Source organism: Alligator mississippiensis, chromosome 1, assembly GCF_030867095.1.
Source record: "Alligator mississippiensis isolate rAllMis1 chromosome 1, rAllMis1, whole genome shotgun sequence".
Lineage (NCBI taxonomy): Eukaryota > Metazoa > Chordata > Crocodylia > Alligatoridae > Alligator > Alligator mississippiensis.
Window position 1 is genome coordinate 12,633,539 of NC_081824.1, and position 18,201 is coordinate 12,651,739.

Here is an 18,201-nt window from a genome sequence, read left to right on the forward strand (position 1 = left end):
GCACAGTCATGTTGTTTGCTTAGGGCTCCAGCACCTTCAGCTCCCTGAAATCCTTATAGGAGATGAAAGCAACTGGGAACGGGAGCCATGCGTCTGCTCAGGTCTTATTTAGAAAACACCTAACCAGGGCTCGAATAAGATTAGTCCGGTTTCAAACAAATGGAAAGTTAGTTAACTGAGTTTCGGAGCCGTTTGCTATAGATTTTTTTTTCTATTTGCTGTAGGTGGCAGTGGGGAAAACAGGTAACAGGGTTTGGGAAGGGGAGCTGACACAAGGGGTTTGATTTTCTTCATGCACTGATTTTATATTCTCTAATTCCACCATCTGTGGAAGTGGGAACACAATCAGGCCTGTTTATCTTACATATCAAATGTAATGTAATATTTTTTTGGGGGGTAGGGATGGCTTTGTGTCCTACTAAGTGCATCGGAAAGCTTTTGGGCGACAGAGCGGGGAAGGAAGCTATATAATCAGCTCAGCTGCAGGTCAGTATATTGTTTGAATCTGCCACAATGTGAAAAACCAAGACATATGTCTTGCCTCTGTCTGTATGCATGAGGGGCGGCGGGGGTATCCTTTAAGCAAACATTCACAACCCCCCATTTTAGCTGTAAGAGGAAAACCAGCTTGACAAGAATAAGCTGCCTAGCCAACCGACTTTCAATGGAGGCTGGTGGGATTTTAAACAAATCTCCTTAAGTAAGCATGAAAACAAGCTATTTAGCACTCATTAATGTCTCAGGTTAAACTCTTGAATAATTTGTCATGGTTAGGCTCTTTTGGTTTCATTGGTGTTTTTCTAGTGACTAATGAGATGACAGCTACACATGCTCCTTGGTATGCCACTGTTCACAATAGGGTTTAAAACTGCGTATTTGTTATTGATGTCATTAAAGTGATGGATTTGAGCTTGGTTTCTGAGGCAGCCGACAGGGTGGTTAAGACTAATTTTTAGCAATGGTTTTGGAGGTTGAAACCAAAGTGTGTATAAAAGGAAATGTTTCTCCTTTTAAGCAAATAATTTGAACCCAGATGAATGAAATTTAAGCAAGTGGGCATCAACTCTGAGTTAATTTTGACATAGTTGTCTGGAAATCATCACCAATTAAAATATTTTTATGAGCTCGAGTGTAGTATTGTCTTTCGGTGCTTATGTAAGAAAGGAACAAACTGCTTGTTTAACCCCAGACTTGAGACGACTGGCCAGAACGAATGACTGAAGTCATAACCATCTGGAGTTGCATTAAGGGTACAGTCCTTGGCAAATACAGCTTCTCAGAGTCGAGCCACCTTCTGTATTTGAACTAACGGAGATGGAAACCAGAGCAAGTCCCTTTTTCCAGCCAGGATTTCCAATTCATTTGAAAAAAAGCCCTTACCAAATTATTTATTTTTGGGTTATTGGCTGCATTTAATTTAATATCCTTACTAATTTATTTAATAATGTAATACCTTTAAGAAAAAAAAGTTAAAATTGACACTTTCCAATAGAAACAGTAATGAAAGAGAAAGGTGAGGGCCAGTGGAGAAGCATTTATATTACAGACTGTATCTTGCACTTATTACATACACCGAGTCCCAGGATCAGGGCTGGGAATGTATGCAGTCCATACATTCTAGTAAGTAATAAAAATAAGTCCCTTAGATTGCTGTTAACCAGCCTCCTTTTTGTGCTCCTATAGAGAAAGTAGCTTGACAGACAGTGACAGAGTTTGTACAGATACCTTTTTACATGCACATACAGATAGCTTTTAAAAAAATATCACAACTGTTTGATGAAGCAACAAAATCAAATAAATGCAGAATTAAAAGAGAATGCTTTACACTCAGTTATTTTTATAGCCATTTGGACTCTCCAGACATTTTAGAAGTAGAATAAAATAATTATAATAATACCCTGCATGAGTGGAGGGATTCTCTCTGTTGTGGATTTTTTCCTTTTCCATTAGAAGATGATTAATTTTTGTTGTTTTTGTGTTAGGAATTGAGTTGACTTGTTGACAGCATCAACACTAATGTCCTTCCCTGGGTTGCTAGTCACGCCTTCATTTATTTAACAGAAAGAACTTTAAAAGTTGAGGTTTTCCTTATCTGAGCATGCATTTTTTTTTTGCATTTTGCTGTATTTATAAAACTATCCCACATTCAGTTTCTAGTCATTCCTTCTCACATTCAGTTCTTCTGCACTAGCACAATTTACTTATGTGGCCTCAAGACACCGTTGACAAATGCTTAAATATTCAAACACCAGCAAAGGTATTTGCATTTACCTTACAGAAAACACTGGTGTCTATGTGGGCAAGTCACCCCTGTGTAAAGCCATAACAATTTCCACGCAACTTAAATTTCACAAAATAGGCCTTAAGCTGGACTTAATTTCGGTTTTGTGCTGACTGCACAGTATGAATTTCACCGTGTATCAGGAAGTATAAACCACATTTTCAACTCCAGCATTCAGATTTTTTTAAAAACAGGTTGACGACATCTTTGTATGGTTATTGTTGATGTTTAATAACATGGTTGGCTTGCATGGTAACTTAACATGCACAAGTTCTCTATTTAGCCCCGCAAGTATCACACCAAAGCAATCCGGAAAACTGTGTTTGGCTCTTTTGTGGGACTCACCAATATAGAAGCTTATTTATCAGTGCTGATAGAGACTTCTTTATAAGGAGCTCTTATTCAGGTTGTATAAGCCCAACATTTTACCTCCCGTAACTCTTTGGTTGCTAGGGATATGGAGATGCATCTTCCAAATCATTTCTTTACCTAGTAGCTGGGAATACCTGTAGGCTCTCAGTAGTTACACTTGTCCACCAACAGTAGGGGATCCTAAACATCGTCTGTGCTTTGGTGGGACTGTCGTATGTCTAAAGAATAGGGCCACATGCTGCTGTACCACCCTATGGTGCCTAGAGAAAGGGCTAGGTTGTGACTTAGACTATCTGCCCATGCTGAAATTTATACCCCTACCACAGCTGTTTGAAAAATGAGTCCAGGTACACAGGTGTGAGTGACTGATGGGAAAATAGGGAGAGTCTGCATGCCAGCTATTGAAGCTGAGCCATAAGATTGGCACCCCCATGGAGAGGAAGGCATTTTTGTTCCTTGAGCCATAATTTCCTCCCTGAGATGGAGGCGGCCCATATCTTTGTGACAGTCTAGTTCAAAGTGGGAGCTCCATAAGGTTGGACTCTCGTTATATGTGTACATGGGAAGTCCCTGTTTTACAGACTGGTCCCATGAATTTTGACAGTGCTACTTGTTCATATTAAGGTGTCCTTAATATGAGATATAATCTAATACTATAAGAAAGCCTCTGTCATTATCCTCTGGACTTGGTGTGTGTGAATCATCTTGCACCTTCAGAGAAGGGGAGGATGGCAGAGAAGTGAGGGGAAGCAGTTCGCCCTCTCTGCTATGGGTGCAAACCAGTGAGAGCCTGGATCCATGAAGGGATGTAGTTTTCTAGGTCTGGGAAAATAGAAGGTAGATGCCATATATATATATATATATATAACAGGGAGCTAGCAAAATGTCAGTGAAGCTAGATGCAGCACTAGCTTGCATGCCCAATCCAGGCTGTGCAGTCCCCTTTGAAGGAGGCCTAGATATGGTGCCCAGCAGAGGAGTCTCCTAGGCAGAAGGGTCCAGGGGCAGATCTCTGTGCAACTCTGAGCTCCAGGACTGATCCTGTCCTAGTCCACTGAGGGGTAGGAGTAAACTGTCTACCCTTCAGCTTCTTCCTGCAGCGGGGAGCGCTGCCTGGTCAGGAGGACGTAATTGTGGCTGTGCACTTACTTACCCTGCAGACTGACCGTCCTTCCCCAGCTCTGATGAATAGCAGTGACTGCAAAAAGAGCAGTAACCAGGTTTCAATTAAATGTCTCAGGGAGTTTTGTTTCTTTTTTTGGAACAGAAAGAAAGCACCAGAAACATCAGTTCCCATTAACAAGTGAGTGCCTAAGACCGATTTATTTTTAAAAGCACCTTTTTAAAATTTATAGCAATGTAAAAAGTCTGTTAAACAAAGAAAATGTGAGCCTGAGTGAGCTTTCCCAGCAGAGCTGCAACGCCCTGAAAATAAAAGCTGATGTTGGAGTCGCGGACAGAAGATGAGGCATGGCAGTGTGAGTGCCTCGTCTGCGATAGGACTCTGTGGGTTTGTTCCCTTCCACCTAATTTGAAGTTCGAAGGGGATCCTTTGTCCCCCGTGGAATTCTGCAACCCCACAATGGTGACACGAAGATATTGTTGCCAGCGCATCTGTTTGGCTTTCATTAATTACCCTGCAAGTCAGCAGTAAATGGCCAAATGATTTATGCTATGCTTATATTTTGAGATGTTTGCAGATATAGGATGCCAATCTGTTCACAGTTAAAACAGTATCTTAAAACAAAGGTTTCCCATTGCTTTTGCTCACCATAATTACCCCGTGACTACCATTCTTGTTGGCTTTTGTCCTTAAGAACTTGCTTCTCTGTTTCTTCTCCATGTTGTCTTTTATAAAGTATTTCTGAAACGTCTGCGATATGTCTTCATGCGTTGTATCCGCTGACACCTGCTGCCCTATTCTTTCTTCCAAAGCTGCTTTTTCAGTCTGCAGTAACCTGGACTCTTTGAGGTGCCCTTTTATATATTATACTGAGACCACCTACCCAGTTCACAGTAGCGCTGGTGTCCGAGTTTGGGGTCTGGGTGTGGTTTTAAGAGCAGTGAATTTCTTGTGCTGGCATTATGTTACTTGCAACTATACCACCACATCCTGTAGTCACAATAGGATCACACCTCCAAAGCTAAGCAGAAGCCATCTATGAATGGCCAGCTGCCTGTAACGTTGAACAACCAGAGCAAAAAGAGGGCAGCTCAGTAGCAAGAGGAAACACGGTCGAATGGCTTAAGCAAATTATTAGAAACAAGTGACTCCTTCCTATGTACTAATCCTACTGTTGACTTCCCCTGTGGGGTCGTTATGACCTGTAAAAACTCCTGTCCCTTAATATACCTACCTGTAAATGTATGCACCTCACAGAAATGTGGGGCAGATTATTAAGAGAGCAATATTTATAAACTGCTACTTAAGTTTACAATAGGTTATAGGACTGTGAAAAGAAAGAAAGGCTGCCCGTGCAAAGATAGAGATTAGGAAGGGGAGCAAAGGAGGTGAAGAAGGATGGAGGGCATGAAAAGGAAGTTAAAGTCTTCAGAGAAAGGAGAGAAAAGAAGGGGGGGAGATAGATATGTATTATTCATTTGTGCTGGTTGATTTTCACAGTTGTCCTAAAAGTCAGTACTTTGAGCAGCTGTATTAACTCTGCTTTTTACTCCAGATTCAGTAGTTCCTGGAAAAAACAGAAAAGACATCATTTAAAGTTCTTTATAAAGCAATTAACAGTGGCCAAAATTAGTGAAAGAAAGGGATATCTAATGACCCAATAACTTTTAGCTCATATGGTGAAATGTCCCTTGAAACACTTCTTTTCAGAGTTGGCCACTACACATGGGCCCTAGCGCTCAGTAGTCAAATTCTATGTCTGGGGAAAAGGAGCTTGCTGACTCTCCAAAGATATATAAAGTTTCTGAAGACCCCTATGAATCATTTAGTTAACTTCCTGAGTCTCATGTCAAAGAGTAAGTCCAGTCGTGTGTATTAATGATGAACTAATGGTGAACAGGAGTCCGATTCTCAGTCTGGAAGAACTGCTATGTAGGCTGACTTGAAAGCACTAAGACCAATAAAATCCCCAGCAGGGGGGATAGCTGGCCTGAGTCAGTAGACTGGACCAGTGCCCAAGAGAGAAATAGTGAGCTGCTGTGCTGCCAGATGCAGTGCTTTTCGGGTGTAATGTAAAAAGTAAAGTCCTGACCACTTGTGACTGCAGAGCCCATTGCACTATTCACGGGGGTAGAAACTTAGGGTGTGGGCCAGCTCTAACATGGGAGAACACAGCTTTGTCACCTCAGTTATCCCTCCAATTTCAGATGACTACTACATTCTTCACTGCATCGCATCTCAAATTCTGTGTAGCCTGTATCATTCCCAGAGTGACTGCTGTTACTCATTCATGGGTAAAGCAATTCCTTTTTATTATTTATCAAGCACATGAAGATCTTCCTGGATAAAAAACATTATAGAGATAAGCTTTCATTATGCATTACTCCTGCATGTGCTGCCCATCTTCCAGATTTTTAATTGGACCAACAGGATTACAACGTGCAAATAAATTGAGAGTCAGATTGAAACCAATAGGATTGCATTGTGCAAGCGAATGGAAGAGTAAGAGAACAAAGAGGGAAAGGTTGAAGAGCTAAAAGAGATGTACCTCGCAAGGGTCACACTTTCACCACCCAACATCAGGTTATTTATAAGGTAACAGGAAGGAAAAAAGCAATGATACAATTCTAACAATTTCTCAGTTTCTCTTGTGTGTCAACAAGTTATTAATTTGTTAACAAGTTACTTTTTTCCAAATAAACCAAGGTTAGTAAGGCTTATACACAACATGCACTTTAAAAAAAAAAAGCCTCATATCTGGTATGACTTCAGTTTTTACAGTTACATGTTTTGTGAGTAAGTATCACTCACAGGACAGGAAATGGTTAGGGAGAAGTATAGAAAATGACACGTACAAAATTAATCGAGGGCATGTCTACATGTGCTTTCACATGTATCTAAACTTAATGAGCATTTGCCTAATGAGCATTAAGGCGATTTAGGTGCGCATCTACGCATGCACGTGCTAATGTGGTATGCGGACCGACTTGGGACTAATGTTAGTCCTAAGTCAGTTGACATGCACAGCGTCAATATGCCTTAGTGTGTCTATACGTACGTTAAAGACGCTTTAGCTATTCACGCCTAAATTTGATGCCTGCTTTTTCAGGTATCAAATTTAGGTGCAAATAGTATAAAATTGCCATTCTTAAGGTGCATTAAGGGTGCACATATGTAGACCCGTGCTCTTAATGTGTCTTAAAAATGGCTAATACGACTTAAATCAGCATGCGTAGACATGCGCTGACAGTAACAAAAGTTGCACATCCACTTTAGCATTGAATGCGTGATCTGCTTTGGGAAGTGCCTAAGATGGCATTGTAAGGTCCCATGCTAACAGCATCACTGCGATTCTGAGCAAGTTTGTTCAGTTTATAAGTAAAAAATAATTGCCAGCCATGAAAATGCAGCCTAAAGATCTGAAAAATCAATCTGTCTTCTTTTCCTTTTTGTATGTGATAACGAATCTACAGGCCAGATTCTGTCCACAGTTATATCCATGAAGAACGGTTATCTTCAGCTGGGTTTGCACATGTAGTGGAGAGAAAACTTTGGATCTGCATTGCAGTTGCACTTTTTGTTATCCAAACAGGACAAAAAAATATAATGCATATGTATTTGTGCTATAAAGTAAGAAGACAGGACTGTATACAGAGAAGGAGCAGATCTATTGAGCAAGAAAATGCCATTTTGATAATTCCTTTTCAGGGCAGAACTGCACTTCAGTTTTTTCCATGAATTTCAAACATTTAAATAATAAGATACTAGTCCCCTTTTTGACCTTTCAGTTTAACAGTCAAGAAGTTAAATCAATTTATAGAGTGAATCAGTGTTCATATGCAATTTCCCTGCCTTTTTTGTCCTTATTTAAAACCTCAAAACCACTATGGGTAATTTCCCCAAGATCCACTTTAGACATTTGTGGTGTGTAGCGTGAAAAGTAAGTGCAGACTGCCAAAACCAGATATTCTTACTCTTTAAGCATTTTCCTTTGCTTTCAGTGAATAAAATAAGAAAAGCTGCCACCCTTTTCCCCACAAAGCCATACACATCGCTGGGAATAGAACTATTGGCCCTGATCCTGTGTCCATTGAAGTCAATGGGTGTTTTGCTATTGAATTCAATGGAGCAGCCTCTGGCCTTCTATTTGTAATATCCCTGTAACCTCCACCTCAATTCACAGGAGATCTACTATTGCCAAGAAGAGAGGCCTTATCAAATATGCAAAGCACATGCATGCTGTTTCACCACAGCTACTGCCACTGGCATAGTTGGCCCCAAAATCAGGTTTTGCTAAAAAAAAAGTAATATGGGGCAGAGGGCTGTTAAATCCAATTTGAACAAAAATATTTTCATAGCTTGTTAAAGAATGTCATAGAAGCAGGGAGCATTTGGGAGTTTAAACATTTCCCTGCAGTGCTGAAAGCCCCAAACACAACCTTTAGCCAGTGCATCAGAATTGCAGAGGACAGCTGCCTTAGGAGAACTGACACATTAGCTGTGATTGAAAAATATAGGCATTGGTTAAAAATACATTCGATTTTTACACTTAATTTGCTCTCACAGTTATTATTTGTGTCAAGTCGTTCCCAGAAGCCCCAGCTGACATAGGGATCCATTGTGTAAAGCACCGCACAAATATGTAATATTCACAAGCCATATAGACAGTAAGTGGGGGGGACAGGAGGGGAGCAGATGCCCAGCATAAGGAGGGATGTTCAGGAGCCAAGGAAGTTAAGGGATGGATTTTACAGTTTACATGATTATAATTGATCTATAGCATCATTTTGAAAATGCCACCAGAAAGGGTTAGAAGCACCCGTCCTGCTCAGTTCTTTTGGGCCACACACACACACGAGGGCACAGTTAGCCATCCAGGAATGTAGATACCCAGCTGTGGAAGATATTCACTCAGTAGCATCAGCTTGTGCTTTGGCACGGTTTTCAAGCCATCATAAAGACAGCCCTGGAGCACCCTTCTGTTCTGCCATGTGGTCACGCTATTGCTGCTGGCACATAAGCCAGTTTCAGATCTGACCTCAGGATCCTGGACACAGTTTTCTTTAACTTGATCTTTTTGATCTGCAGAAAGGTAGTGTTTTAAACTGAATTCAGCACAGCCCTGTAAAAATCCACTTATCCTTTGACTGAACCTCCCCTCCCCTGCAGGAAAACGAAGTACCTTTGCAACACATGAGCAGATTGGCACAATGAAAAAAATATTTTTACACTTTCTCCTTACTTAAGTGGATTTGCTAGTCTGAAACTTTGTATGTTTGTCAAGTTTACAAACTAGCTACCGTAACTAAAATCAGACACAGTTGCTGGAAAAAAAAGCCTGATTGCATTTTGTTCCAAAAAGGGATATTTCCATGCTTAAAGGGTGGTCTCCCTTTAAAGTGTTCTTTAATCATTGTATTCTTTGGTTTAAATCCTTGTTTTTACAGCATTTGTGTTGTTTAGATTCAATTGCAGACTTTTTTGTTTTGATTCTTTTGATTGTTTCAAGACGAGCCATTTAATTTTGCCTGGATTTTACCCGTTGCTGGGGGTATGATCCAAAATTGTACACTCAGAACATAAATCTGGTTAGTTTGGAGAGAAGAGCGGCACGTCAAGGGCACAACTCGTCTCACTATAGAGTGCTGCGCAAGATCTCATGCACTCCGTGGCTGCATCCAGATGAGCACAGCCGTTTGTTTCCCTGGCAGGTTGTCTTGGGTAGGGAAGGGGAAGACTGGGGCCAGCAACTGTGCTGGCCCCAGCAGCCTTACCTGGGGTCCTGGGGGTCTTGGGGAACTGCAGCCATGGCGCTCCTGCAGCTGGGAGCCTGGCCCACAGCCAGAACATGGCTCCAGCTGGCCAGGCTTCGGCGGCATGCACTCCACTTCTGCCCCGGTTTTTTTTGGTGTGCGTTTTTTTGACCCCAGGATTTCCCAGGGTCAACCCCACGCTGCAAGATAGCAGTGTGGGGAATGCCTCCATGTGCTGTTTGTGGCACTGCAGACAAATTGGCGGTGCCACGTACTGCGTGTCCGCACCCATGGTCTTTACCTGTCTCTACCTGCCTATAATGCATAAGGTCCTGATTCAGCAAAGGACTGAAGTGCATGCTTACAGTTAAATTATATTTAAGCCCCATTGACTTCAGTTGGACACAAGCTTCTCCTTAAGTCCTTTGCTGATGGAAGATCCTCATCGTTGGAGCAAATTTCATGCTGTATAGATAAAAATCCAGTTAACCCTCGGTGACGCTTAGCTGTTGCCAGTTCTGAAGGCCTCCGCTTCAGTATGATCTGTCTACTAGCTGAGGGGAGGTAACGCAGCAGTCAAAAACGTGCCTTATGCAATGCGACAGGTGCTAATCTTCCAGGAAATTCATCCTACATCCCACCCATTAAGGGAATTTTATATAAAAATGGTTTAATGTCTCTTTAAAGGTGTCAGCAAGCATGTGAGGACCACACAGACTGGGTTCCACTGAAAGTAATAGAGTGAAATTGTCTGCATAATTATTTTAGTTGGAATGGGAGTCTGCAGTCCTCTCTTGCTGCAGGAAATAAACTTCTGTTAAAACCATATGGCACTATTCTCAGAAGAGATGCGATTACAGGGCCACTTCCCTCTCAGATCTCAAGGCAGAGTTGGAGAAATTAGTTACGTTTGTGCAATAAACGCGAGCGTTTGAGATTGAGGTAGGCCCCAAATTCAGGGTCTGTGAATATGTGTTAAAAACTTCCAGTCAGGAGAAATGACACTCCTCTTTTAAAACAAGAATAGATTGCCATTCTTTTGAAGAAGGGTTTTTAAATACATACATCAGACTTCTCCCTGAAAAGTTTTCGTTTACTGTTTTTTACAAGTGCCCTCTAAAATTAGGATCACTTTAAGAGATTAGACAACACTTTTTATGTAGAAAATTCCACTGGTTCCCTCCTCCAGCCATGCTCCAATTTTGCATCTGGACCTCTAGAGAGAGGATCCTTGCTCCCATCTTGGCACATCGGTCCTGAGTAAGGGCCTGCAGTGATAGAGCTGGAAGCAGTGCTGCAATCCCTTCCCTGAGTAACAACACTCACACGAATAACTGTTGATACCAATGGGACTGCTCATATATTTTCAAGATCAGGTCCTTCCCTTGTTGATTTACCATCTTGCTTGTGGGACAGCAGAGTCAGAAAAAACATCCAAAGGTAGATAGGGAAGTAAGTAAACCTTGGCAGAGAAGGTGTAAATACCTTAACCATCTTGAATACATCTTAAATTCAGTGAGTACAATTCTTCCCTCGCATCCATTTTACAAATGCATTTACACTTCATTCCATGGCAACTTACATCTGAATAAGTAAGGAAAGAATCAGGCTTCCACCTTGCACCATGACATTTGTGCAGGAAAAACAAACTGGAAAATTGCATCTGATAGAAGAAAAAGGAATGAAAACTAATTTAATTGGGAACAAGTCATGCGCAGAGGCTGAACAGTACTCATAAAACAGAGAAGCACAAATGTCACAAAGTCAGTCAGTGTAAGATACTGTCAGTGGCATAGGTAAAGAAATGTAGTTTCAAAGCAGTGTCCCTCTAGAAGTACACACTAAGGCCTCATCTGCCTCATTTTTTTTAACTGATGGCGAGATACGCTTATGTAACTATGATTATTTCAAGTAAAGCAGACAGTGCTTCACCTGTGTACATAGGAACGCAGAACAAGTACAACTGCAGTCTATATGTAGGGGTGGGTTCACTTGCTTTTTTTTGTTCAGTGTTTTCCTTGGACCCAGGCAGGAACCGTTCTGAAGAACACGTAATAAGGATCTGCATGACCACCTTACATTTTATGGCTTATTTAAGGCTATAAGATCTGTGTTACCTTTATTGCATGCATATAGTTTTTGATAACTTAAATAGGAATTCAGAGTTGGGCTCTCAGTCGCATTATTCATGAACTCTTTGATGCTATCTTCAGCTTTTGGCAGAGAATATTAACTCAATTTTATCTATACCACTGAGATCTATACCTTAGACATTTCACACATTTCCACTGGGGAAGAGAAAGTACATCAATGGGTTTTTTTTGATAGATTGATGTTTTAAACGTCTACAAAATACTGTTAGGTCTTAACTTGTGGCATTCAGGGGAGCCTGCTGATATGTGTTCTGTATTACCAGAGATAGTGTGTGGCCTCTAGCTATGGGTTGAATTGTTGTAGTAGCCACAGAGACAAGTCAGGCTTGTAAGTCCTGGACTCAGACACAAGGTTTAGTTCAAGCCCCAAGGAGCAAGGACTGGGAGCCCACACAATCCTTGTCTGGCTTTGGAACAGCCCTTTCTGGTCATTGCATGGAGCAGTATTGCTGGTCTTGGAGGGACTTGTATCCAATCCTTCTCTACTGAATCAAGGGTGGTCAGCACAGAGATCTTGAGTCAGGATAAAGAGAAAAGGAAAGGGAAGGGTGCAGGAGGGCTCAAGTGACCATCTCAGTGTGGGGAAGCCAGAAAAAAAGAGGGTCGTAGTACCAACCGTGTAGGCTCGACTCTCAGGGGCAGCAGGCTAACAGCCTAAAAAGTTAGAAAATGTTTCCCCTCTCCCCATTTTACCCTTCGCTCTTTGGATTTTATTTTACTCAGGCAGCTGGGCTTCGTTCATAAAAGACATTATGATTATGCATCAGCAACCCATCTTTACCCTTCAGCACAATCAGTGGTATCAGCCCACCTCTCCAGTTAATGCTACATGTTTGGTGCAAAAGAGGAACAAAAGTTGGGGATCCATGTACCTTTATCTCCAGGATAAAACCATGTGGATGCTTAAGGAAATTCTTCTGTGTAGAACATGGGCAGGACTAGATGACCCCTTGAGATCCCCTTCAGCCCCTGTATTTGCGGTGTTTCCAGGAGAACAAAATGTTCCTTTTTGTGTCTATGTAGGTCATATAAAAGTGTGCCAAATGTTTCAGTGCATTTTAATTTCTCAGTGAAAAAGCAACAGATTTAAAAAGTAAAAACAAATACAGTTTGGCATTTAATTTCCAACAAAATTTCCCAATAGGTAAGTGTATGTTTAACTGCAATTGCACAACAGGCAGTTAGGAGGCAAAAACCCTATATATTTCAATGGCAGGTGGATTGGGCCCCAAGTTAGTCCTTTTTTTCTAGTTCAGCAGGGGTTACACCTTTTTATCATGTGAATGAAATTGGACTTACTACCAAACAAATAAAAACACAGAGAGAGAAACGCGCCTCAAACAGAATGAGCTATTTAGAAGATATTAATAGTACAGGGATGACTAGCATTTCCAGTATTTAAGTACATTAACAGTATTCTTGCCAGTTTTGGGAGAGAGACATAAAATATCCCTGCCACTGTAGCATTGCCGAAATGTTTTCCACTGGTGCTCTGAAGTGGGCATCCAAATTTGTGACTCACTAAGAAAAAAAAAGGTACAGACTATTCAGAATACCTGCCAATGATGATCCAATGCATTCTGAGGTCTTTCCAGACTTCAAACATATATGCAGGTAGTGGTGGGTGTGTGCAAGCACATTCATCCTTGAAAGCCGTTCATTTCGTAGCTGCACTTTTAAACAGCTTACAATTTTTTTTTTTTTTAAAGTAGACAGTTGCAGGTCCTACGTCTTTGATTTTCCACTTTCCAAGGATTGCTCCTAAAATGTGCAGCCCTAGTAGTTTCTGTCTAGCCAGGAAATCATGGAATTAGTTTTAGCATAGTGAGCCATAGTGAGTGTCTCTACATGTGCGTCGTACTGCTGCAGAGCTGACTAATTAGCTCCACAGTAAAGTGTCACCATCTACACGTGCGTCTGTATTAGGGTGCAGTAAATTAATTTAACTCTGCTGTAGGATAGTACTATCTGGGACAGGTATGTTCCTAGAGTGGTGTAGTTATGTGCATCCAAATTCACGTGTAGACAGTGACTGGGGCTGAATGGGGCATGAGGGTGGTACAGTGCAGGGGCCGCCTGCTGGTTAAACCCACACTGTAGCACCCAGCCAGCCCCTCCACAGCAAGTTGAGCTGGGGTGGAGCTGCCCCTGGTGGGAGGCTGAACTCGCGGGGCTGCTCTGCCCCAGCTCAACATGCTGTGGTCCCAGGTGCACATGTAAATGCTGCGCCTGGGAGAAATAAACTCCGGTGCAAACTGTGCTGGAGTTTATTACTATGTGCTAATTGCACGTGTAGATTCACCCTATGCATTTTTTTTAAATAGGCTTTGTAGAGGATTGGGCAGTTCAGAGGACTGGTAATGAAACAGAGGTTTTCATGTCTAGGTTGCTGGTTCCAATCCAGCCCAGGTCAGTAGTGACCAAAAGCTAATATCCTCATAGGCTACAATAGCTTGTGTGAAATGAGTTGGTTGTCTCAGTCCAGGTCTCAGGTGACAAGTGTCTAGTTTCACAACACGGCAGCTATAATGCCCGCCTTTGTGAAGAGGCTGAGGTTGGAACGGGCACAGAGACAGCTATCTTCTCACACCTTCAATTTGGTCCCACAAGTCAAAGCTGGGGTACAGTGGAGAACCTTGTCCTCTGCCCAGACTATCTGTAGAGAAAGAGTGATTCTAGGATTGTTAGTCCACAAGCACAACATTCACCAGGGAGTCATTATTCTGAATATGCGGGCAATGCTTGCTGCATGCTAAACAGTCCTTGCCCTCCAGAGCCTTGATCCTCCAAGAGAAACATGTATGGAGAACTTATTGCAGGATTGGCATTTAAAGAGGACAGTGTATGAAGAGCAGAGAGAAGGATTAGTCTTACAGGCAGAGATGGTCCAATTTACATAGGACATGCTTTCAACCCCTCCCCATTAAACTATCCCAGTGACATTATTAATGGGCTGATTTCTTGTTGGCGTTGCAGAAGGTCCATTTTATTCATCATCCTCATTATTTATTTGTTGCTATGTAAACAGGGCCCAGCAGAACAGTAGTGCTGCTGTGCTGCAAGGGCCATCTCCAGTGGAAAGGGAGAAGGAGAAATCTTAGGAAGAATCTCTCTCTGCAGTAGCCCAAGCGCTCTTCAAAGCCGTCCCGGTGTGTTTATCAGTTCAGCTAGCAGTGCTGTAAATGACATCACACACTGCTTGTGTTGGACCAGCTCCAGCTTTTTCACAGACAGATCCTCTTCCTCCCCGCTTCTCTCCCTCCCTGCACATTCTTCAGGATTTGTTACCTACTGGTAGCCAAGCAGACAGAGAGCTACGAGGGGTGAAAGATTTATTCCGTATGAATCTGTTTTCCTATTGTTTTTAAGTTCACAGGAGGCTCCCTGTTACTAAACAAACTTTACAAGTGTGGGCAAGGGGGGGGGGTCAGCCCCCCTGCCAGAGCCTGTCTACAAAAGACTTCCATTGTGGCCAAACACAGCTTATTAATTGCCTAGCTCTCCTTCTGCCCCCCCTCCCAGACTCCTGCTTGCTATTGACACTAGGCCTAACCTTTAAGATCTAATGAGCAGATTAAATATTTTAGGCAGTGAATGAGCAGCCAGTCCCTATTGAGCAAAGCTCTCTACCACCATGTGCTTAACTTTAGCTAAGCACTTATGTCTTATTAAGTCATAGGCAGGCAAGCTTCTTTGGGCAGATGTGATATCTTTAGTTGGAGCTACTCAGTTGGTCTAATGAAAGATATCGCATCTACCCAAAGAAGCTTGCCTGCCTATGTCCTTAGGCCAGCATGGCTACAACCAAAAACCCTGCATTATGAAGTCATATGCTTAAATGCTCTGCTGAATTGAAGGTGTAAGGCTCTAATGTTATTGATACAGTCGATCTGTGGTTGAGGGAGGTCATCCTATAAATGGGGACAATTTTTAGTTAAGTCAGTGGGTATCAATCCAGAGTCACTTCTGGAGTGATTCTGGATTTCTACTTGTGTAGCTTTTACCTTTCCATTTTCCTTCTAAAATTGACAAGAAATGAACTATCCATTGGAGACTTCTGAGCAGTGTGTTCTCAGGAGAAAAAAAATCCCTGATTCAAAGCATGTAAAATAATGCTGCTGTTCTCTTGAAATATCCCAGAATGTTATAGCTGTTCACGGCGCTGAGAGATTTCCCTGTACTTTCCCTGCATGCTACAGTTGCCCAGAATATGTTTTTTCATTGTGTATTTTTTTTAGAAGATCTCCCTTCCAGGATTAATTTGATTTTGACAATTTGCTATGATATTTTCAACTGAATTATTGTGCTTTGCTTAACCTGTTGCTTTGATGCTAGCAGGAATGTTACAGTGGGCACATCTACATGTTAATTAATGCACCATGGTTACTGCACATTAAGTTTAGTACCTGTAATAACATTTTTTTGCGATGCTAATGCTCAGTAGATCAGTTCTACTGCATGTTAGTGCATTAGCATGGCTTTTGCCATGACGTGCTAATGTGGAGTAGAATTAGTCTCCTACACATCTAGCGTCTCGCTTAGACGTGCACAGTATCTTTCATTCTCCGTGTTGACGTATATAAGGACTGAATACATTTCATGGGAAGGGGATGGTAATGGCTGTTCTGTCTAAAATCATGCTCTCTTGAACAGTTACTGAATACAGTAATAAAACAATAATTATTTAATATATCATAATTCTTTGCATTTCCATAATAGGTTTTATCTAAGGATTTTGGAGCACGTTAAAAGGATTGGATTGGGTTCACAGATGTGTTACTCTGTTTTATCCTGGTGTAATTCCATTGAAACCCACCGGAAACTCACATTCAGACCTGCTAAACTAATAGGTTCATACAATGGTGAATCAGGCCAACTTATTCATTAAGCCTTGGCAGGCTTACTGAGAGGCCAGAAGGTAGAAAAATGCTGTAAGTTCCATATTATAGATGGAGGAAAGGCTAAGTACAGAGGCAAGTACAGGCAATCAAAAAGTCTGAGGCTGAATCGATTCAGTCAGTCTTCACAGGTTAGTCTAAGCTGCGTAGGTTGAACTGATAAGCAAATGAACAGACATTCACTTCTGATTCCAGAAACGAAGCCACATGCCTGCAGTGGCCCAGGCCAGAAGCCGAGGGGTGCTAAAGCACACCTCCCTGCTCAGCTTGAGCAGACAGCTTGGGCCAAGGCTAGCCCTCCCACCCTACAAGGGGGAGTTTGCGGGAGAGCTGCAAAGCATCCTGGGATGCTGGGGGACTGAGAGTTAACATGAATCTGAAGGGGACCTGGGACAGAAGTTCCGTAAACCAATTTTACTTAAATCAGTTCAGTCTGATACTACATCCATCCAGTTTTATCTTAAACCGGTTTTGACCATTTTGAAAGCAGTTTGCGTGCACTGAGCTTCTGTTGTGTTACAGATTTGAAGTGGTTTCCGACCACTCATACCAGTTTATGTGTAATTTCTGTCCCCAGCCAGAAAGATTAAGGCCAGTGTTTTCAAACTGTTTTCAAACCCTCATGGGTTAGGTACCTGAGTAGATGTAGGCTGCATTTAGCTATTGACTTCAGTGAGAGCTGCGTGGGCTGAACATCTTAGAACAACAGAGGATGGATTCTACTCCACTTATTAGGCACATGAGAGAACGTACGTTTCTAAATGCAATTCTATTCCACCTTACTCAAGTCTCTGAAAGTCTATTAATCCATCTATTTAATGTCACATCCATCATCTAATTTTTAATAATAAGTCACAAAAAATAGCAAAGGGGAGGAGAACTCCCCCAACCTTGCATCTTAACAATTCTTCAGGGACTCAAGCGAGGTGGAACAGAATCACAGTTAGGCATCTAAGTCAACTGACGTGCCTAATAGTTGGTACAGAATCTGATGCGAGGCCCAAAGCTGGTGGAGATACCTGACTTGAAGCATGTAAGCTTAAAATCGAGTGACTTGCCCAAGTGTTTGTAATGATGAAGTCACAGAAATGCGAACCTGGATGGAACCTTGATAGATCAGTTAGTGCAACTCCTGAGGCAGGGTCAAGTACATCAAGACTGTTCCTGACAGATATCTGTCCAACCTGTTCTCAAAAACTCAGTGAAGGAAGTTCCAAAACTTCCATAGGTCTCCTGTTCAAGTGCTTCATTACTCTTGTATAGTTCAACATTTTTTTCTAATATATCTTACATTAATCTTCTTTCCTGCACATTAATCCATTTTTTCTCATCTTATCCCCAGATCAACTGATCACTGTTCCCTTTATAACAACCTTTTACATACTGAAAGACTGTTATCATGTCTTCTCTTAGTCTTCTCTTTCTAGACTAAACAAACCCAGTTCCTTCTTCCGTCTTTCCTTACAGGCCTTGTTTTCTAAACCTCTTATCATTCTTGCTGCTCTCCTCTGGACTCTCTCCAAACTGTCTATGTCTTGCTTAAAGTGTAGAGCCCAAAGTGGGACTCAGTGCTCTAGCTGAGACCTCACCAACACTGAACAGAGCAGGAAAACTGCCTCCT

At 41.9% G+C, this 18,201-nt stretch overlaps 1 protein-coding gene across 5 annotated transcripts in view; it reads left to right on the forward strand.

The window, feature by feature from the left end:
* The window catches only part of RUNX2 (RUNX family transcription factor 2), a 288,575-nt gene that overhangs the window by 115,310 nt on the left and 155,064 nt on the right, over positions 1-18,201 (forward strand). Inside the window, exon 6 of one of the 5 annotated variants that reach the window (XM_019491598.2) lies at positions 3,921-3,956. The exons of the other annotated variants lie outside the window; for them this stretch is intronic. Within the exon in view, the coding sequence (XP_019347143.1) occupies positions 3,921-3,956 (36 nt within the window). The remainder of the gene's footprint in view (positions 1-3,920; positions 3,957-18,201) is intronic. 5 annotated transcript variants of the gene reach the window in all.